Source organism: Cyprinus carpio, chromosome B7 (assembly GCF_018340385.1).
Source record: "Cyprinus carpio isolate SPL01 chromosome B7, ASM1834038v1, whole genome shotgun sequence".
NCBI classification, from domain to species: Eukaryota; Metazoa; Chordata; class Actinopteri; order Cypriniformes; family Cyprinidae; genus Cyprinus; species Cyprinus carpio.
This window is the reverse complement of record NC_056603.1, coordinates 36,994,474-37,018,517: the sequence shown is the minus strand read 5'-3', so window position 1 is coordinate 37,018,517 and position 24,044 is coordinate 36,994,474. Positions and strand designations below refer to the sequence as shown.

The 24,044-nt window shown below is 38.3% G+C and overlaps 1 protein-coding gene across 1 annotated transcript; it reads right to left on the bottom strand.

Annotated features, from left to right (window-relative positions):
• Positions 1-21,456: 21,456 nt before the first annotated feature.
• LOC109073554 (beta-1,3-galactosyltransferase 2) lies at positions 21,457-23,525 on the bottom strand. Its single transcript, XM_019089657.2, has 2 exons — positions 23,423-23,525; positions 21,457-23,067 (listed from the first exon to the last, which is right to left on the bottom strand). The coding sequence occupies exons 1-2, from the start codon at positions 23,446-23,448 to the stop codon at positions 22,011-22,013; spliced, it is 1,083 nt and encodes a 360-aa protein (XP_018945202.2). The 5' UTR covers positions 23,449-23,525; the 3' UTR covers positions 21,457-22,010.
• Between the last annotated feature and the right edge of the window lie 519 nt (positions 23,526-24,044).

Below are 24,044 nucleotides of genomic sequence, written 5' to 3'. Positions count from 1 at the left end.
CAAAACAGTGGGGATGATAGTGGACTTCAGGAGAAACCCCCCTGCACTCCCCCCACTCACCATCATGAACAGCACTGTGGCTGCAGTGGAGTCATTTAGATTCCTGGGAACCACCAATCTTTCAGGACCTGAAGTGGGACAATCACATTGACTCCATTGTAAAAAAAGGCCCAACAAAGGTTGTACTTCCTTCGCCAGCTGAGAAAGTTTAACCTGCCACAGGAGCTGCTGAAACAATTCTACTCATTCATCATTGAGTCTGTCCTGTGTACTTCAATAACTGTCTGGTTTGGTTCAGCTCCAAAAATAAGACATCAGAAGACTACAGAGAACGGTTCGGACTGCTGAAAGGATTATTGGTGCTCCCCTGCCCACCCTTCAAGAACTGTATACATCCAGAGAGAGGAAAAGGGCTCAGAAAATCACTCTGGATCCCTCACATCCAAGTTACCCCCTTTTTGAACATTTGCCATCTGGCCGGCACTTCAGAGCCGCAAATACCATGACAGCCAGGCAGAAGAACAGTTTCTTCCCCCAGGCAATCTACCTCACTAACAATTAAATGTTCCCCACTTATGCAATAAAAATTTGCAATATCCTTATATTTATTTGTTACCACCTCAATCCTAGAACATCCCTGCATCTCACTCTATTCTATTCCATTAACATCTATAGCACAACTGTTCATACAATTTATTTATAAATCGATTTATTTTGCAATATTTGTCTATATATATATATATATATATTGTCTATGTGTTGTTTTTGTCTCTGTGTATTGGAAGCTTATGTCACTAAAACAAAATCCTTGGCAATAAAGCTCTTTCTTATTCTGATTCTGATTATTGTTTGATGATCAGCTGAGCTTTTCCACCCACATCACACACATAAAAGCCGTTTTCCTAATCTAGTTGTTTAATAAACCTTTGTACTTCAATGATTGTTGGCTCTTTGATGAATTGTTTTTTTCCTTTTTGGTAATTCGCTTTGGATAGAAGTGTCTGCTAAATGCATAAATGTAAATTATCAGACCTCATTTCAGGCATATAATCAAAAACTCTTTCAAAAAACCTATTGACTTTGGGACAACGGAACCAGAAATGTTAAAATGCTAACTTGTTCCTGGGTTTAGGACTCATTCTTTGCAGCCCTATATTGAGTGTGTCTTTATTATTACTTACATATAAGGCCCTTAATGGTTTAGCTCCTACGTACCTAACTAGTCTTCTACCACGCTACAATCCATCACGCTCCCTAAGGTCGCAAAACTCTGGACTTTTGGTAGTACCTAGGATAGCAAAGTCCACTAAAGGAGGTAGAGCTTTTCCACATTTGGCTCCCAAACTCTTGAATAGCCTTCCTGATAACGTTTGGGCTCAGACACACTCTTTCTGTTTAAATATCTAGATTAAAGACACATCTCTTTGGCCAAGCATTCAAATAATGCATCTCATAATCTTGTACTGCAGTTATATCTGATCAAATGCACATTATTATTCTTTAGCTTGGGTTAAAAAAAAAATTGTTTGGTTAGAATAGCAACACCGCTAATTATGTCTCTATTTGTTTCTCTGTTTTTGCCACGGGATGTAACTAGGATTTACACTAGCTTCAGTCTGGATCCAGAACACCTGAGAAGAAATGATGCCAACCCTGAAACAACATAGAGAACTACCAAATTTAGCTATAAGTTTGATTGGAACATATAATAATTGCTGTTAACAGTGTTCATCGTCTATTTGATTACGTCTTTAATTGATTTTTCCATACATTTCTGCCATATGTACATTAACTGACAGTCACCACTGATAAGCTACTACTAAATATATTGTAGAAACTTAATTTTCTGCAAAGTTGCTTTGCAACGATTTGTATCATGAAAAGCGCTGTTCAAATAAACTTGAATTGAATATATTTCCCTTCTCCATGCTTAATGACTTAGAGGGAGGGGCTGTCATTAGGCAAGGCAAGGCAAGTTTATTTATATAGCACATTTCATACACAATGGTGATTCAAAGTGCTTTACATAAAAGAAAAGAAAATAATAATAATAATAATATAAAAAAAAATATCACAACAATAAAACAAGGATTTTAAAAAATTTGAAAATGATTTAAAATTTGATTTAAAGGGTTTAAAATTAAATTTAAACCAGTTAAGAATAGAAAATGATCATACATAAAATTCAGTGCAATCAGTTCGGACATTGCACAGTGTTCATTCAATAAATGCACAGCTAAACAGATAAGTTTTGAGTCTGCATTTAAATCAAGAATCTGCAATCTCTTCTGGAAGTTTTGACTGAAAAAAAAACCCATCTAATTCTTGCAATGTTTTTTAGATGATATATGCTGATTTAGTTACTGCTTTGACATGACTACTGAAACTAAGGTCTGTCTCCAGAATCACACCAAGATTTTTAGTTTTAGATCCCTAGAGTCAAGGTATGCATTCACCTTAAGAACATCATCTTTGTTTCCAAATGCAATGACTTCAGTTTGTTCCTTGTTTAACTGAAATTCTGGCACATCCAACTGTTAATTTCATCAATGCATTGGCAGAGGGAGTCAATGGTGCTGTAGTCATTTGGCGATAAGGCTAGGTAAATCTGGGTATCATAGCTGTCATAGACAATTTGGTTCTTTCTCACTATTTGACTTAGTGGGAGCATTACAGACTTTATAAGAGTGGTGCAATAGTTGAGCCATGTGGGATCCCGCATGTCATGGACGTCCACTTAGACTTATGCTCTCCTATACTCACATAATAACCTCTCCCTTCTAAGTATGACCTGAATCATTTGATTACCATCCCAAAAGGCCCGACCCAGTTTTCCAGTCTATCTGATAGTATGTTATGATCGACAGTGCCAAATGCAGCACTGAGATCTAGTAGTACCAGCACTGATATTTTGCCAGAATCAGAATTTAAGTGAATATCATTTATTATCCTAATGAGCGCTGTCTCTGTGCTTTGATGCGGTCGGAAACCAGATTGAAAATTGTCCAGGTATCCATTTGAGTATAAGTATTTTTTCAGCTGATTAAAAACTGCACATGCTGAATCAGGTCAAAAGTGTTTAAAACAATTATAATTTCTTTTGTAGTTTTGTTTTCTGGATTATCTATGTAAATATATTAAATCTCATGCAATAGCAAAACAGTCAAACTCTGAGGAATTGCATTTGATTGCATTTCTGTGAACTCTTCAACAAGGTCTGGAGAGTATTTTGGAGGCCTGTAAATAATGATAAACCGAATGCGTGGAGCACCTTTCAAGACAATCCCTAGATATTCAAGACAAGTACTCACCAAATGACACTTGCTTGCATTGATAGACATCTTTAAATAGAGCAGCTACACCTCCACCTCTCCTAACAGTCCTTCAGATACTTATAAAATTAAAGTTAGGAGGGGCTGTTTCATTGAGGACTGTTGCACTGCAGCTGTCTTCTAGCCATGTTTCATTTAGAAACATAAAATCCAGGTTGTTTTTTGGTTATTAAGTCATTGATAAGAATTAATTTTTTAGTGAGCGAATGTTTAAAAATGTTAACTTGATGGCATTGCATTTTGTCTCAACAGCAATATTAGTTTGATGCATAATAGGCCACAGATTAGATAGGGCAGCCATATGGCTTGAGAAGGCCTTAGACTTTCTATCACGTGATAAAACAGAAATAGAAAGCTACATTAGTGGGGATCATGTTGATCATGAATTAATCTTTTATATTACTTGTGAGTAATGTGTGGTCTTTAAAAAGCTTTAGGTTTTAAATTTGAAATGGTTTTAAAAGATTAAAGCAGTTTTAAGTTTAAAAGTTTTTTTAAAAACTCAAAGCTGGAAGGTTTTAAATCAAGTCTTGATTGCCCAATGCTCATACTTTAAATCTGATCAGTTAGAAAAGAAAAATGACAGTTTAGAATCAAGAACGATTCTAAGTCAAAGGACAGTATGTTGTCAAAAATATTGTCACATTGTAATATAAAAATCTTTATGGTCCTAAAGATAGGCTTCTTTCTTTTTTCTTAACGTGGCACAAAATGAAAAATCACCCTATTTTCTAAATGCAGGTTATTGATCTTATTGTGATTGATTGGTTATTTGTTTCTTACTTTTATCTGAGCCGAAAAGAATGCACGTCACACAATTGTTTATCAACTTGCACTGGCAAGCTGCTCACATAAAATTCAAGGCATTGATGCCTACAAAACCACTAACTAACACTAGCTACTCTATTCTTTTTCTATTCTATTCTATTCTATTCTATTCTATTCTATTCTATTCTATTCCTTTTCTTTTTATTTATTATACAATAAGCAAAAGCAAAAAGGCCTCTAACACTAGCTTGCTCTATTCTATCTGTTTACTTTTTATTTATTATATAATTTAAAAAGAATTTGCTACATATACCGTGTTAAGCTACCTGAGATTTGCTATAGCACTTGCGTATCATTGTTCTTTTATTGACTTCCATTGTCCTCATTTGTAAGTCACTTTCGATAAAAGCGTCTGCTAAATGACTAAATGTAAATGTAATATCATTATTTCTATTATAGTATAAAAAGTGTAGTACATATGCACATAGCTTATTTGTCTAGGATCATTCCTAAATTCCCAGGGTCCCTTGTTGACCAGATTCATATGACAAATAATGAACACCTGACTAAATATATTATTTTATTCAAAAAAGGATTCTGTTTGATGCACATATTGCTGCCAGAAAGGTCATCTTAAAATTGTGGTTGGATCCATCTACCCTAATTAGATTGACGTGGATGTCATATTTGCTGGACATTGCCCTTTTGGAGTATGCCACTGCCAAAATACATGGTGCCACCAGAAAGACAATACAATTTTGGTTGGACCTTATTGATACATTATCAGGCCTATTGAAATCCTGAGATGTACTTGATATCCCGCTAATATTGTTTTGTAACATTGTATTGTAACCCTCCAGTTGTGTGTTTTTGTTGTTGTTTTTTGTTTGAGTTTGTTCGTTTGAGTCCTGTGATTCTGTAAAACAGAAATGTGTGTTTACAAACAAAAACAAAAAACAAAACGAAGACATAAGCATGAAGGTCCACTACTAATGCACATAAAAATAGCAAAACATAAAATAGCAGGAATAGAAAGGAAACCGTCTCAGGTTACGTATGTAGCCGCACGTGCTTTTAAGCTTCCTGGTCTTTGAGGTCTCCCGCATATGACGTCTCGTCCATCCATTGGACTGATTACACACGTGATTCAGAGCGGTTCATGCTGGGGGCGTTCCCCGAAGCATTTCCGACACAGCTCGAGTTCATGAAGAGGAACATAATCTACAGGTTCTGACATGCAGCTCTTAATAGTACATTACAAAGAAGAGGAAATTCCTTAGCATATCCAAAACCTCAGAACAACTTGATGATATAACCAAAACTATGGACTCTCTCTTTTCTAGCATTTTAGATACGGTTACTCTTCTACGCTTAAGGAAGATTAAGGAAAACAGCAGTCTGACACCGTGGTATAATAAGCACACTCGCACCCTAAAGAGAGCAGCCCGGAAAATGGAGCGCAGCTGGAGGAAAACAAAACTAACCGCTTGGAAGGAAAGCTACAGTATCACATCAGACAGTGCACTATAGATCCCCTGAGGAACAGTTGCACTCATTCTCTACTATAGGAGAGGAAGAATTGTATAAACTTATTAAATCATCTAAACCAACAACATGTATGTTAGACCCTATTCCATCTAAGCTCCTAAAAGAGGTGCTTCCAGAAGTCATAGATCCTCTTCTGACTATTATTAATTCCTTATTGTCATTAGGCTATGTCCCCAAAACCTTCAAACTGGCTGTTATTAAGCCTCTCATCAAAAAAACCACAACTTGACCCCAAAGAACTAGTTAATTACAGACCGATCTCGAATCTCCCTTTTCTGTCCAAGATACTAGAAAAGGTAGTATCCTCACAATTATATTCCTTCTTAGAAAAAAATGGTATCTGTGAGGATTTCCAGTCAGGATTTAGACCGTATCATAGGACTGAGACTGCTCTCCTTAGAGTTACAAATGACCTGCTCTTATCATCTGATCGTGGTTGGATCTCTCTATTAGTGCTATTGGATCTTAGCGCTGCGTTCGACACTATTGACCACAACATTCTTTTGCATAGACTAGAAAACTTTGTTGGTATTAATGGAAGTATCATTAGCATGGTTTAAATCGTACCTATATTACTGCCATCAATTTGTACCAGTGAATGAAGAGGCATCATATCGATCACAAGTGCAGTACCTCAAGTCTCAGTACTAGGGCCATTACTCTTCACGCTTTACATGTTACCCTTGGGAGATATCATCAGGAAACATGGTGTTAGCTTTCACTGTTATGCTGATGATACTTCGCTCTATATTTCTTCGGGCCTGGCGAAACATACCAATTTGAAAAACTAACAGAATGCATAGTCGATATGAAAAACTGGATGAGTAGTTTAGTAGTAAGAAAAATTTCTTACTACTAAATTGTGAAAAAACAGAGGTGTTAATTATAGGACCTTAAAACTCTGCATGTAATAACCTAGAACGCTGTCTAAGACTTGATGGCTGTTCTGTCAATTCTTCGTCATCAGTTAGGAACCTAGGTGTGCTATTTGATAGCAATCTTTCCTTAGAAAGCCACGTTTTTAGCATTTGTAAAACTGCATTTTTCCATCTCAAAAATATATCTAAATTATGACCTATGCTCTCAATGTCAAATGCAGAAATGTTAATCCATGCGTTTATGACACTTAATAAACTCCAGCTGGTCCAAAATGCAGCAGCTAGAGTTCTTACTAGAACCAGTAATTATGACCATATTAGCCCGGTTCTGTCAACACTGCACTGGCTACCTATTAAACATCGTATAGATTTTAAAATCTTGCTTATTACTTATAAAGCCCTGAATGGTTTAGCACCTCAGTATTTGAACAAGCTCTTGTTACATTATAGTCCTCCACGTCCGCTCCGTTCTCAAAACTCTGGCAATTTGATAATACCTAGAATATCAAAGTCAACTGCAGGCGGCAGATCCTTTTCCTATTTAGTGCCTTAACTCTGGAATAACCTACCTAACATTGTTCGGGAGGCAGGCACACTCTTGCAGTTTAAATCTAGATTAAAGACCCATCTCTTTAACCTGGCTTACATATAACACACTAATATGCTTCTAATATCCAAATCCGTTAAAGGACTTTTAGGCTGTATTAATTAGGTGAACCGGGAACACATCCCATAACACCCGATGTACTTGCTACATCGTTGGAAGAATGACATCTACGCTAATATTAGTCTGTTTCTCTCTTATTCCAAGGTCACCGTAGCCACCAGATCCAGTCTGTATCCAGATCAGATGGTCACTGCAGTCACCCAGATCCAGTACATATCCAGCCCAGACGGTGGATCAGCACCTAGAAGGGACCTCTACAGCCCTGAAAGACAACGGAGACCAGGACAACTAGATAAGCCCCAGATCCCCTGTAAAGACCTTGTCTCAGAAGACCACTGGGACAAGCCCACTGGAAACAGATGATTCTTCTGCACAATCTGACTTTGCTGCAGCCTGGAATTGAACTGCTGGTTTTGTCTAGCCAGAGGAAAGCTGTTGCCTCTGGCTTGCTTACAGGGGCATCAGACTGGGGGTAAAACCAGTACTGATTACCAGGGCCCCAGAGGAAGAGAGGGCCCTTGAAAAGTCTGTAATATATTTTATTTTACCTGGATATTTTCATTTCCTAAATAAATTTCATAATGAATGTCAGATGAATCGTAAATTTTGTGTATTGGCTGAATAACTTGGTTGATTGACTGACAGTCTCGTGATCTCACCCCCCTTGCTAATGCGCCAAATGGTTTAGTCCATCCGCACGCAGTTTGTTTATGTTAGTTGAGCATCTGGTGGAGCGCTGTAGAAATGTCTTTCTCAAAGAAAGCCAAATCAGGCCACCAAAAAACAAAGGAAAGACAGGAGAAGGAAAGAAAACAAAATGAGGGGAAACAAAGGCGGTCACAAACTAGAACACAAAATTTATAGTGTTAAACTGCTTGAATATCCCTGCAAATCCGCGATCGTTAGTGCTTAAAATGAACTGAGACAACCCATTGAAAGAGCAGAACATACACTTTCAGATGGCAATTTGTTTATACATGTAATCTCAGGTAAAGGCTACATAAATAAACTGTACACTAACAATGCTGTTTGCATACAACACACCATTATAATAGCGTAATTTTGAAACTTGTTTAATTTTAAATTAATAGGCTATAATATCTAAAATTAGCAATAGTAGGCTAATCAGTGTCATAGTTAGCTTGTTAGCTCATCGGTAGCTACAGGTGAAACTCGAACAATTAGAATATTGTGCAAAAGTTCATTTATTTCAGTAATTCTGTTAATATATTAATATATTGGTATAATGGTATAACTAATATATTATATAGACTCATTACATGCAAAGTGAGATATTTTAAGCCTTTATTTGTTTTAATGTTGATGATTATTTATGGCTTACAGTTTATGAAAACCCCGAATTCAAAATTAGGATATTGTGAAAAGGTTTTCATAGCTGTACGCCATAATCATCAAAATTACAACAAATAAAGGCTTGCAATATCTCACTTTGCATGTAATGAGTCTATGTAATATATTAGTTGAAGTAATGTATCGTAATAAAAATAAATGTTCTGTCAATTCAAATTGAGACTATATAACAGACTATGATAAGAAAGTCTGAGATGATGACTAAGCACGTATGGCATTAATATTAGGCTACCTACAGTGGTATTTACTGAGAACACTCCAATGTCATATAAGCTATCTGTTCCCTATGTCTTGTTCATTCTGCAAATAAAATATGACTGAATCAAGTCTTGTTTACCATACAGTACGCAGTTTGTTAATGTAGGGATTAAAAAACTAAAACAGTATGGGGGGGGGGGCATGTGGGCCCATCAGGACTGCCTGTGCATAGGGCCCGGGATTATTATTATTATTATTGACACACTGTTTTCCTAATTAATGTTGTTCAGTTGCTTTGACACAATCTGTTTTGTATAAAGTGCTATATAAATAAAGGTGACTTGACTTGACTGTAGCAACATAAAAGCTTAAACACGGATCTTTTAGGTGCAAGCCAAACAACTATAATTTAGTCAATGTTTACTGTACCTTATATTATCTATTTGCATTTGTCATCCTGAAAAGCTCATAGAAGCATGGCCCGAAAGGGCAAAAAACTTGTCACAGTTGGTTGAAGACATGGATGAGAACAAATCAAGAACTGATGCAAATAATGATGTGTATACACAAGAAAATGAGGGGTAAATAATGGATAGGGTGGAACTAATCTGATACCATGGGGACAAATGAAATTGGATGGGGTTATTCCAGAAAGCAGGTTGTGCAACATGCCTGGGTAAGTTTACGGAAAAGTAAACGGATAAGAGCTTAAAAAAAAAAAAAAAAAAAAAAAAAAAAGACATTCAAGGTACAGTATTTTAGTAGCCATAGCAACTTTCTGATTCAGAATTAGTTTACTACATGTACAGGCTTCTCAGCTTTAGGTAAAGTTAAAGTTCAAGTCAAGTTCAAGTTGAGCTTTATTGTCATTCCACTACATGTGTGGACATACAGTGGAATGAAATGTCGTGCCTCACAGGACCACGGTGCTACAGTACATAAAAACAGACATACAACAATGAAGTAAAACAGTATAAACCTATACACAACTAAACTACTGACAGATTTTGACTATAAATATACTATATATAAATGTTTACCTATACATAAGCTAAAAAATACAGACTATACGAATGCTTCACATAATATTATACCTATACACAACTAACCTACTGACAGATTTTGACTATAAATATACTATATATAAATGTTTACCTATACATAAGCTAAAAAATACAGACTATACGAATGCTACACAGAAACACTGTACCTATACACAACTAACCTACTGACAGATTTTGAATATGAATATGCTATATATAAATGTTTACCTATACATAGACTGAAAAGGAAAAATATATAGACTATATGAATGCTTCACATAATAATGTACATGTGTAAAGAGAAACATCGTAAGTCAAGCAGCTGGCTGGGGAACAGTGCAAGATGATTTGTAGTGCACGAGTATGTAAACACATATTACTGAGTCTTTTGTGGGATTATGTGCACATAGCAGTGTGTGAAAAGTGTCTAGTGCGCATAGAGGAGAATTGCACAAAACAGAATGTTTCAGACAGTTTTTCTGTGATGTGGTAAGGTTTGGGGGGGGGTGTGGGGAGTGGAGAAGGTGAGATGGTCCATGTTTCAGGAGGTATGGTGTTTGTGTGGGGTTTCAGAGGAGGGTGGGGTGGTTTGAGTTCAGGGCTCTCATAGCTTGGGGGAAAAAGCTGTTGAGCAGTCTGGCGGAGTGGGCTCTGATGCTCTGGTACCGTCCTCCTGATGGTAGGAGCTGGAAGAGACTGTGGGAGGGATGGGTGGAGTCCTTCATGATACTCTTGCCTTTGCTGGAGCATCGTGTAAGGAAAATGTCCAGGATGGAGGGGAGAGGGGCACCAATGATCTTTGCAGCTGTGTTCACTGTCCGCTGGAGGGTCTTGCGGTCTGCTGCACTACAGTTCCCGTACCAGACAGTGATGCAGCTGGTCAGCATGCTCTCAACGGTTCCTCTGTGGAATGTGTGTGAGCTTTGCCACTTCCTCTCTGTAGTGCGTTTCATCGCTGTTGCTGATGAGACCTACCACAGTTGAGTCATCCGCAAACTTGATGATGTGGTTGGAGCTGAACTTGGCAGTGCAGTCGTGGGTCAGCAGCGTGAAGAGCAGCGGGCTGAGCACACAGTCTTGTGGGGCACCTGTGCTCAGTGTGGTAGTGCTCGAAGTGTTGTGGCCGACACGGACTGACTGAGGTCTTCCAGTTAGAAAGTCCAGGATCCAATTACAGAGAGAATTGTTAATGCCCAGCAGGTTTCATTTATTAATGAGCTGTTGTGGGATTATTGTGTTGAATGCTGAGCTTAAGTCGATAAACAGCATTCTGACATAGGAGTCTTTATTTTCTAAGTGGGTAAGAGCCAAGTTGAGGGTGGAGGAAATTGCATCGTCTGTAGAGCGGTTTGGATGGTATGCAAACTGGAGTGGATCAAGTGTGTTGGGGAGGCTGGTTTTGATGTTGTGCATGACTAATCTCTCAAAGCAATTCATCATGACTGGAGTCAGTGCTGTGGGATGGTAGTCATTTAGACAGGACAAAGGTGATTTTTATGGTACTGGTATGATGGTTGTGGATTTGAGACATGTGAGGACGACTGCCTGGCTCAGCGAGGTGTTGAAGATATTTGTTAGGACATCTGTCAGCTGTGCAGCACAGTCTTTCAGTACACGGCCAGGTATGTCGTCAGGACCCGCAGCCTTGCATGGGTTAATCCTAGATAGGTTGGAGACAGACAGAGTGCCTGGTCGTTGGGAGGTATGGGCAGTTTTTGTGCAGGTGTGTCATTCTGCATTTCAAACCATGAATAAAAGTGGTTGAGTGCATCCGGGAGGGATGTGTCGTTATCACAGGCCTATGGTGGGGGCTTGTAGTCTGTGATTGTCTGAATGGCTTGCCACAGGCTCCGTGTGTATCTGCTGTCTGTGAAGTGATTGTTGATTTTTTTGAGCATATGATCGTTTTGCATTTTTGATACCACAGGACAGATTGGCTCTTGCTGTTTTGAGGGCTTCTTTATCTCTTGATCTGAATACTTCATCTCTGGTCTTTAGCAGACCACGAACCTCTGCTGTCATCCATGGCTTTTGGTTTGCACGTGTGGTGATGGTCTTGGTGACTGTAACATCATCAGTGCACTTTTTGATATAAGTACTCGCAGTTTCAGTGTACTCCTGCAGGTCTGTGAGGTTGTTGTAGGTGGCTGCCTCTTTAAACATGTTCCAGTCTGTGCACTGAAAGCAGTCCTGAAGATTTGAGATAGCATCATCTGGCCAAACTGTCATGAGTTTTTGAACTGGTTTGGCGAGTTTCAGAAGTGGTCTGTATGCTGGAATTAGCATAACAGAGATGTGATCAGAGTACCTGAGGTGGGGGCGGGGTACAGCCTTGTACGCATTCTTTTCTGTTATGTAAACAAAGTCCAGTGTGTTTTCCCCTTGTTAAAAAGTTCACATGTTGATAGAACTGTGGCAAAGCTGTCTTTAAGTTTGCATGGTTGAAGTCACCGGCTATTATGAAAAAGCCATCGGGGTTATTTGTTTGTTGTTCACTGATTCGCGTTAGCACATGGGGGGGGGGTGTAAACTGCGACAATAACAATGACCGTGAACTCCCGCGGCAGATAGAATGGTCGACACTTCACAAATAAAACTCCACCAGCGATGAACAGTGTTTTGTCACTACCACAGCATTATTACGCCACTCTTTGTTGACGTATACACATAAACCATCACCGCAAGCCTTACCAGACAGTTCTTTGTCTCTGTGTGTTCGAAAGCAGGGAAGACCATGTATAAATAGTCCACAATAAAACATAACAAAAGAAAAGCTAAAAAACATTTGTCATTGGGAGAGAGATATAACCATTTGGCTGGACTTCTCAACACACTGCTGACTGAGGAAGATTATGTGGATTTGTATGCTGCCCTGCTGTGGACCGGATTGTCCGTCTTACTAGGTCCACCTGTCGCTGCACAGGCTGTTCCTGTTGTTGACATGGCTGTAAAGTCAACTCATCAGGATCACCTTCTTCTGCTGGAAGTGGCACGCATAACTTATTCTCTGCAGGCACACCAGGTTCACCTGACACCATGACTATCATATCATCCCTTCTCTGCTCCTCAGGATCCTAACTCAAAGGGCATAGTCCTGGACTTTCTGTTTGACCATCTGACATGAACTGGTTGCAACTCACTACGGTGTATTTGTCTCACTTTTCCACCATCAACTGGAACATTAGAACATACAGACCCTTGACCTTAAGGACATCAAACAATTCGGTAAGTGATTGGTTCCCAGGCATCCTGGATTTTCCTTCTGCCTTTATTGTCATGTGCTTTTTGATATACCAGCTGGCCTTCCCTTAAGGACATCTGCGACACCTTAGCATCATTTACATGGGCACACTGAGATGCAGCCTTCTGAAGACAGGCTTGGGCATTATTAAAAAATCCTTTCCAAATTATCTCGGTGGTCAGCCATACAGTCTATATTTGTTGGGCCACAGTCATCCAGTCTTAGCATAAAATCTACTGGTAAGTGTGGTTCTTGTCCAAACATCAGGACATATGGACAATAACCTTTAGACTGGTGCTCTGTGGTATTATATATACAAAAACCACCTGTGACAAGATAGCCAATCTCTTTTTTTCAGCAGGGAATGTGTGCAGCAGGTCGCGCATCATTCTATTGAACCGCTCACACTGACCATTCGCCTGAGGCCGATATGGTGTAGTATGAGTCTTTGCAAGACCATAAATTTCACAGAGTTCTTGAATCAGGCAGCTCTCAAAGCACCTTCCCTGGTGTGAATGTAACTGTCGTGGGACACCAAACAAATAAAACCATCATTCCACTAATACCTTGGCCACTGTTTTAGCTGTCTGATCTATAGTAGGGATTGCCTGGGTAAATTTAGAAAACACATCTGTCATGATTAATACATTTCACATTCCACTAGTTGATGGTTCTAATAATGTAAAATTGATTGCTAAAATATCTAGTGGTCTGTCAGCCATCAAATGCCCCATAAATGTACGCACCTTTCGATCTAAGCACTTTCGAGAGGGTACAGCGCTGACATTTCCTACACCAGTCCTCAACATACCTATACATTCCTGGCCAATAACAAAGTGTCCTTACTAGCCTTGCAGTTCGCTCCATCCCCTGATGACCTTGGTCATCATGAAGGCAGGTAAGAACCTCCTCTCTGAGGGCAGATGGTAACACTACCTGTCGGATTTCCTTATGACCCTCTTGTGGCCAAAGTCGTCTGTACAAAACACCATCTACCTTTTCAAACTTCTCCCACTGACAAACTAGCTCCAAGACTTCTGGCTGTTCAAGAGTATGTTCTTGTGATGTTGGTGGCTGCTTACGGACCCAGTATACCATGAAACTTCCTATGACAGGGTCAGCTTCCTGCAACACAACCAAAGGGGTGGAGCTTTGTCTAGACAAGGCATCAGCATTGCCATTATTGCATCCAGGCTTGTATTTGATGTCTAAATCAAACTCTGCAAGCTGATTTACCCACCTTTGTTCCGGTGCACCCAGCTTTGCTGTCTGCAAATGACTAAGAGGGTTGTTATCTATATATACTGTACACTTATTGCACAGCAGATACTCTTGAAATGTTTCTGACAAAATGGCACCTAAACCTTGAAAACTTGCATCTATCTCCAAGATAAACGGCTTGCTGAAATCAGCATAAGCAAGCACAGGGGCACTGGTCAAAGCTACCTTAAGGGTCTGAAATGCATTCTCACAGGCTTCCACCCATCTATCCCCCAAATTAACCTTTGGTCGCCTGGTTTTCTGAACCCGAATGACTTCTGCTACTAAAGCATTCAACGGCTCTGCAATATGTGAAAACCCTTTCACAAATTGCAGATAGTAGCTAGAAAAACCTAAATTCCTAATTTCTAATTTACCACTGCAGCTATCTTTTCCGGATCAGTACTCACTCCTGCAGCTGAAACGACATGTCCCAAATAATGTACTTCTGGGCAAAAAAAAAAAAAACATTTACCTAGCTGGACTTTGAGATTCTGCTGCCTTAAACGACTCTGTGTCAGTTTCAGTCGCTGCAGATGCTGTTCTACTGTTGTTGAGAAAATGATCACATCATCAAGATAGAGCAGTAGGGACTGAAAAGGCATACAAAGAAATTCAAAGAGCCCAAAAGGAGTACAAAAGGCAGTCTTGGAATGGTTAGCTTCAGCCACTGGGATTTGATTGTATCCACTTGCTAAGTCCAATGTAGAAAACCATCTTGCCCCAGTCAATGCATCTAGGCAATCCTCAATCCTGGGAAGTGGAGAAGCATCCTTCCAAATTCTTGCATTTAACTGGCGATAATTTACACACTTTCTCAAGGAGCCATGTTTTTTTTTTTTCTTCACCAGCACAATAGGAGATGAATATGGGCTACAGCTCTCCCGAATGACCTGACTCTCCAACAGCTGCTTAACCCTCTGGGTCCGACTAACGCAAATATGCATTTTGAGGCATCCTCTCCTGATAACACCAAAAAGAACTTAAATTACACTTTCAGTTTTGATCGTAAAGATAAGAGCAATACATCAATTGAATCTGTAAAGGGTCTACTTTTATTTGAATACACACATAATAACAACAAAACTTTGTACATTTAAAATAAAGAAAACAAACAGGATGCGCTGTCTGCAGCCTTGGCCTGCTGTGATCTTCATTTATAAATGCGTCATTAAAATGAACTGTAACTCAGCAAATACTCAACACAGAGACATGAGAGAGAGATCTATAGAAAGCTTGACGTGTCTACTTTTAAACTAAGCAAGTGCTACCAAAAACAAATATTCTGTGATAAAGTAATCCATATGAAAACAATGCGATGTCCAGTCTTTCACGTCTCCCTTCATTATATCTAATGCGACCACGCCCACACGCCGAGCGCACTATTGGCATTATAATCATCCACGTGAAGCTCACCACGGGTTAACGCCCCATAACAACAAACAAAGCAGCGAGTTTTTTACATTTTACTTTGCACTTCGCGCTGAAAGGAATGAGACTGAATTCACTGCAGAAAAGACTTGCTGTGACAAATAAGAAAGAATTCACCTCAAGAAGCTTTGGATTACCTTTGGATTATTGATGCAGCGGCTTGATCAAGCAGAGATCCTAAACATTTTTATCCTACTTGTATTAGTTTTTACATAACCTGTACACATTTTACTAGTTAGACTTTTTTCAAACTATAATTCCTGACTAAATGTATAATCAAGTGAAACATTATAAAGTTTCAGTCTCAGTGTCACATTCTAAATGTCTCACCATGCCAGGATGTTATTTATGTTATATAACATAAACAGCAATACGATATATTTAAAAAATATTGTTGCTAGCCTAATGTCAGTAAGAATGGTTAGACAAAACTTTACTGAGATAGGCTATTCTCTGTTCATGAATATAGCCAAATATGTTTATAACTATATATATTGTATAGGCCTACATACAAAGCATACTTGTGTTTATGAATGTAACTAAGCTTCTGTTCATAAATATCTACTCTGGTGTAAGTATTTTGAATGTGTTATACCCGATATCCTCTGAGGTGTAAATGTATCATAAATATATCGTAAATATCACTGATAATATGTGGGCTATGTGATAATTGTGTTCTATGTTGGGGGCAGCTGTGGCCTAATGGTTAGAGAATTGGACTTGTAACCCAAAGGTTGCAGGTTCGAGTCTCAGTGCTGGCAGGAGTTGTAGGTGGGTGGGGAGTGAATGAACAGCACTCTCTTCCACCCTCAAAACCCATGGCTGAAGTGCCCTTGAGCAAGGCACTAAACCCCCAGTTGCTCCCCGGGTGCTGGATATAGCTGCCCACTGCTCCGGGGGTGTGTGCATTTGGATGGATTAAATGCAGAGCACCAATTCGAGTGTGGCTTACCATACTTGGCAAATGTCACAACTTTTTTCTATCAGTTACCATAACAATAATGTTAATAATGTAGTTAAAAAAAAATTATTTTGACCTCAGAGTCTTTCTTGTAACTCTTCTCTCTCAATCACACACCTGGCTGAAAGGCTCATTATGCGGGCCTTTGTCTTCTCAGGTGTAAATCACAGCATTATGCATGATAGTTGACGCCTTCTCGCATATACCTTCCCTACACAAAAAGTGTCTTAAAAATGTAAATCAATATATTGTTTTCTGTGAGCGAGTAATTAAGATGATTTTCACATCATTTTGAAGAAAAACTCTAGGCTTCAAAATCTGTACTCAAAAGTCTTGTGAACAAATGTTCTCTAGGTGTTTTATTTCCTATTTCAGTTTTTCACTAACCATGCATAAACGTAGCTTTCTCAAAAACACAATCATGTACATACATGCTGCTCACATATTATTGTAGCCCAGTTTGTGCTGATTACAGTGTTATTACACTTTAGCCTTTTATGTCTTTATAAGCAACTGAAAAAAAAAAACAAATATCAGGGCATGTCAAAACTTCTCTAGGCCCCCAAAACACCCTCAGGCCCCAGAGGGTTAATGTGGGCTTTCACAGCCACCAACTGACTAGATGGAATTTGGCAATGATGCTGACACAATGGGACATCATCCAACAAAGGGATATGGTGCTCTATCAAAGTAGTGCAGCCCAAGACACCATCATCCTTAGCAAAAACATCCTGATATTTATGCAAAAGATGTTTAACCACTTCGCTTTCTGCCCCTGAAAACCCGGGTAATTCAACCCTTTCTAGCTCACTGTGGTTTGAAACAGACATCTGGCACTGAATAACTATTTCATTGACATTACCTTGCAAATTTTCCTTAAATGAAATTTCTTGGTCAGATTGATTAACCATCTCAACATTAATCAAACTACCCAACTTTGCTTTTGCAGATAAATATACAGTTTATGTGCTGACATAACCATGGGTACACAAATTGTATTTTGGGAAGACTGTAACAATGCAGGAGAAATCAGGATTCCTGCAGGTAATCTACCACTCCCATGACCACCAAGGGTTTCCAATAAAGTGGCTATGTTTGGAAAAGTTTTAGGGCAGTACGCTGTAACTAACCTCATTGTTCTGGCTGGAATCTGCACCGGATGCTTAGCTTGCACTCACACCTGGCCAATATATCCAGGAACAGAAGGATCACCGGTTCTCTGGCACTGCAACAATGCATCCCTCCAACCCGGTTCCACTTGTTTAACCTGTAGGACTGAAAATAAGGCTTCAAACAAACATATGTTCATACCCAAAAGACCAGGGACCAGTTCTTTCTTTTTAGACATATCAATGTTTCCTTGTAAGTACAACAACATTTACTGAACACAAATGGTAATTAGAAGTGGCAGAGAAACCAGAAACGAAAGAAACGAAACAAAGTTTAACCCACTACAGACCATAGGGTTTCCCAATCATATAGAATGGCAATTCCACTGCAAAAAATACACTCAATCACAGCACAAAACCAAATAACACTACAAGTGTAAAAACCCAACACTCACTTGACTCAAACCACTACAAATTGCTCCCCCTCACCTTAACAAAGTCAACCATGTGTAAGAAAAAGGGAACCTCACTGTTGTTTGTTGTTTCAAAAAAAACAAATAAACAAAACAAAACAAAAAACACAATCTCACAATAAATTCAAGCCACTTCATCACAATGTAACATTTAAAGTCATATCTTACAACCCAACATCAAGCCAATATTTTCAATAAAAGTAAACGTCAATCATGCATCATTTGTAAAAAAAAAAACAAAAACAAAGAAAATACAATTCATGATTGCCCATTTAAAATAACAATAACAATAAACAATAAAAAAAACACACAACTTACAATAGAAAAGCTAAAAAACAAATTTTACATACTCCAATAATTCAATTTATCTATTTATATGGAGAAACTGACTTTGGCGTGCCTGTGAGATGCAATGGTTAAGTCTAGGGGTGTGGGGAAGGTGCGTATCATAAGCACGCCAAATAGAAACAGAAAATCGTGCCACGGAAATGCACTTTCGTGAGACCAGGCTACGATTTGGTACTGGCGTGCTGTCCGTGCAGTGCCTCTCTGTGCGCATGCTTCATTCAAATGTTTGTGCACACATTAACGATCTGTCACAGCGCATAAGTACCTCGCTGAGATCGATAAACGAGCAAGAATGATGAAGTGTCTTGAGGAAGCAGCACTGGCCTGATTGTTCAGATAGGGGGCTGAGACCCACCTAAAAAGGGTCTAGAACCGCCCCTGGTCTGCAATTAGCATTAAATTGGAATTTAACTCAGGAATGAAAAGGCACATTAAAATCTTAAAATCTTTTGTATATTTCTGTTTATTTTTATTTTCCACAAATATTAAAAAACTCTTTAAATATACTTCAGGCATTGAAAGATTTATAAATGCAATCACTTTCTTTTCAAAACCAATACATTTTGTTTAACAAATGCCTTAGCCTAAGCTATGGCCTCTTCTTTGCATAGGGCTCAAGGCTAAGGATTTTTTTCTACTGGTCCAGTTTGGTGGGTGGTTCAATTTTTTACTTGCCCTGCAAATTATTTTTACTGGCCCTGCTATAAAAAAAAAAAAAATAAAGTAAACAAATGTGTGTTGCTATCATAGTTTTTTTTTTTTTTTGCCCATGTTATCTTGTATTTTAATAAACAAGCTTATATGATATCAAAGTTTTAGATACCAGTTAAATTTTACAATTCATGATTCCAATTTTGATACCACTGCAAAAACTACTAGCCTAACAAAAATAGTTCAAGCATTACATTTACATTTACAGTTATATTTAGTCATTTTGCAGATGCTTTTATCCAAAGTGACTTACAATTGGGTGAAACATAAAGCGTTTCTTCTTAAAGAGGAAAACAGACACAGGAAGTGCTTGTAATACCAAGTTTTAGACATTGTTCAAATAAGTACAAGCTAGAAAGAGAAGGAATTAATAAAGAGAAAGACAGTTGTTTTCTTTCTTTTTTTTAATGATGAAGTCAAGTAGCTTCGAATGTGATGAGTTTTCAGCTGTCACTTGGAAATTGTCAGGGATTCCGCATTCCGTATAGGGGAGGGAAGATCATTCCACCATCCAGGAATGGTGAACAAGAATGTTCTGGAAAGTGATTTTGTGCCTCTCTGCGATGGAACCACGAGGTGTTACTCACTAGCGGATCTCGCATTATTAAAGACAAGTGAAAAGACAGTAAATAAGAACAAATGAACAAATTACAAGCAATAGCACAAATAAATAAACAGAAAAAAAAGATACAAATTAAAGAGGCTTTAGGGTTTTAGGGTTTTAGGTGTTCAAAAACAGAAACTGAATAATCAAATGTAAAATAACTGATTTTTTCCCTCTATAAATTAATAAAGATCATTCATTGTCAAAGCTTTTTTTTTTGATTAACATTAAGGATATCACAGCAGCTGGTAAATTAGTCGCAGCCACTGTAAGAAACCATGCACGAATACAATACAATAATGCACATCCAATTTCTTTTGTTTACTTAAGTCATATCCAACTGTTTCCCACATACTCATCAAGATGGTATTTTGACACTTTTATATATATATTTGTCCGCTTAAGTGTGAGGAGAAGTGGAAAGAAAGTCAATTCGGTGCTCACACATTGCCTGAGATGTAGCTCTATATGTGTGCTGTGCACGCAGAACACACTAAAAGTTGTTATTCGCATCTTCTTGTGCTTGAATGCTACAAAATAGCTATAATATTCAAATTAGCAACATGTTTTTGACCATTACATCACAATAAGAAAACAAGAATTTGGGGCTTGCGCGTTGTCAGAGACGTGGCTGTCTGTATGTGTGCTGTACAGGATGGATGGAGCACTGAATGGAGTTGTCTTGTGGGGACTCTTGCACTTGAATGGTTTAAAATCACTTGAATGTTTAAATTGGAAAGGTTTAAAAAGAAGTGTAAATGATAAACTTGTGACAAATCCATCAATTGTCCCAAGCCTCTTTTATGCTGGCCCTGGGCCATCGGGCAGTACTTATTGTTGTGCCCTGCAGTATATAGCTTTCTTGGAAGTGCTGAACAGCTGACCTGGCCCTTCATATTGAAATAAGGTGCCAGAAATTATGAGCCATTAGAAGTTGTGGTTACAATTTATTTTACAGTTTCCTTGTTACAGTTATACATTATGCATTTAAGTAATATTAATTAACTACATGTATGTACATGTACAGTATGTACAAATATTTATTTTACCAAAACTGACATTAGTTCTGATAATAATATCCGTTATCATAAACAGATATATAGCAGCAAAAAAAAATAAAAAATAGAGAGACAATTACTGAAAAACACCTTTAAAATCTGTTGCTAGTGTAGTTCGAGTTTTTATTTACATTTTAAAACTGTTTTTATTTTTCAATCTTATTTACCTTATCTAGGTCTTCAAGTATTTATTTGGTTGTTGTTGCATCTTAAGCCGGGTTCACACTGTATTATTTTCAGAGTTGTTGGATCACTGCTCATTTCACACTGCATGACTGTCTGAGGTAACATCTAGTTCCTGTTGTGTACACACAATATGACAGATCAGCGACAGGAAGTCAAACATTACATAGTCTCGTGTAGCCTAGACTCTGCCTTTTCTACAAACTATGTTTCACAACGAAACACACGTGATAACTGATATTGGAAATAAGATAAGCTCACAGAGACGGGCGTTCTCACACGAGAATGGATTTATTCATTTAGGCAGCAAAAAAGCTTTCAATCCAAATTGTCTGTACACTGTATTTCCAATGATAAATAAAAAATAAAAACAATTAAGGAAAGAACAAGAAAGAGAGAATGGTTGCTTGCAGAAGCCATGTATGCTAATGTTGTTTATTTTTATTTTTTTTTATTTTTGCAGATCTATGATCCACCCCCTGAACTTTCCCTTGACCTGTATCATGCTCTTTCATTGGATGCCGTTTAAGTCAAAACACATTCACATTGTAGGACTGTGAATTGTTGTTGCTGACAGGTCAATGATAACACACAGTCTTTCATAACACACACTATGTGATTGAGCACCGATTTGCCCTTCGATTTCAGGCATTTGTTTTGATTTCCAAGCAAAAAACAGGGCTGAAATTGTGCAGTGTGAACCCGAAGACACATAATTAACCCGGTTTTTGTTATAGCCTGTTTTTGGTTGTCCATGTATGAAAAGACAGGCAAGCTTTGTTACATGTAAGTCATGTGACCATTACACAGATTTAACTATTTGTTGTTAGCAATATGGACCAGGTCTCTGTAAATCCTTCCAAAACTCCACTTGGTCTCTCAAGCTTCGTGTCGTTGTGGCGATGAGTTTTGAATAGCGGCAGCGGTTGTATGCTACAGGGAAGACATTGAATAGGCTTCCATCAGGTGGATTGGTCAGAGCAATCCCTAAATGCGTCATACATAGACCTAGAAACACATCTTCTATGTAAACCGGTTTGACAAGTTGGGCTGCCTTAATAAGTTTCTCTGGCAGGTCTAGGCTGAAAACATATCCCAAGCCCAGAGCATAGGGTGGATAAAAAGGTGGCTCGTAAACAGTTTTTGGAAGATACCATTTAGAATTAGGATTTCTCAGTACCACTGCATTCCTAGCCACAAGTCCAGTCATATAATTCTGCTTTGGTGCAGACAGAAGCATACTGACTAAGGTTTTCACATTGAGAAACATATCAGAGTCAATTTTCATTGCATAGGAGGCATTTGGACAGTAAACAGGCAGCCATTCTAGCATTACCATTGTCTTGATGGTGAGATTGTAGTAACTGTCCCAGAAATCACTTTGTATAAGGTCATGATACTTCTCACTTTCCTGTAGCAAATTTTGTTGAAGCATTTCTCTTTCTTCTGAAGTCGGGAGACCCAACAGAAATAATATGCTCACGGTCTTGTCCCCAACTAACCTCTCTGATCCCCAAGTTGAACGAACGGTGTCCCGAGCAGCTGTATTGCTTGGAGCTACTGGTACCATTAATAACACGAAAGGGTTTTCCTTCTGGCACTTCTCTGGCTCATTCAGAACTAAATTATACTTGTGTGGGTATGCCACATAATATGGCTCGGGAGGCTTCCAAGGTTCCACGGAAGTCACTGCTGGCACTGTATTCAGAGAATCATTGACCATTTTAGTGGTAAATTTCTCTGGAAGAAATAATCCAACTGTTACGGACCAGTATTCTGATAGTTCACTGGGGACAATGTAGTAGCACAGGAACAGGAACAGCAAAATGGTGAATATAAAAATCGAACGAAGAGATCTGCGTCCAATACTTGACTGGTCATGGCTAAGAAAAGAGAAGAAATGTTTGACCTATCTTTTGGCATGTTGTGTAATGATGCATTCATCTAAATAAACTTTTGTTATCATTAATACACACAGTGATGCTGTACAAGATATATGTAAATATGATACAGTTAATGAAATCATAAAAAAATCTTTAGTTATATTTAATGTTTTGCAACTCATGTACAAGGTGAATAGAATCTGGTCTTATCTAAATCTGTAAAAAAAAAATGTTTTCAAATTGAATCGTTAACTGTACGGAACATTTCCTACAATGTGGGTAGTAACTTACATAAAAATATGTTATGTCTTCATAATTTAATATACAAATTAAAACAGAAGCATTAGTGGTTTACCTTTGTTTTTCACAGTCTTTCATCATATTTCCTCTGTTTGTAGAATTTCATGCGCATTATTAAGCACTACCATGGCATGGCACCATGTACGGTGAGTGCGAAGTGCATAGTGAGACAAGCCTTTTTTTTTTTGCATAACTAGTTCCACCCCCCCCACCCCCCACCCCCCACCACATCAGAGATACAGTAAGCAGGAAACAACACTGTCTACTATGATATATGCCACAAACATTAGTGAAGATAATCTGAATTACACAAAACCAGTCACTGACTTAGAAACTAACATATGATTATACAACACATTAGTATAATAATTAAAGATAATGAGGTCATGCTAAGAGATCTTTAAAGTAGAATACATTGTACTGGCTAGTAATGCTACAGTATGTGTGTGAACATGTTAAAAATACAGTGTCTCTCTCAAGGGGTTGATCATAATCATTTTTGACATATGCCACAGAGGACAACACCATGGTTACAATAAAAACATTACCATCTCAGGGTATTGTACTATGGTTAACAAAGGTAAACAAAACACTTATCTGCTAATCTGCTGGTGGTGTGTCAAAAGACACACATGTATTCGTGTGTTTACATATTTAATCATAGGTCATTTTACTGT

Excerpts from the sequence above, each read along its gene's own strand:
- LOC109073554 (XM_019089657.2), bottom strand. The coding sequence starts at position 23,448 with ATGATGAAAGACTGTGAAAAACAAAG. Across the intron at positions 23,068-23,422 it reads AAAGACTGTGAAAAACAAAG|CCATGACCAGTCAAGTATTG; the intron begins GTAAACCACTAA and ends CTCTTTTCTTAG.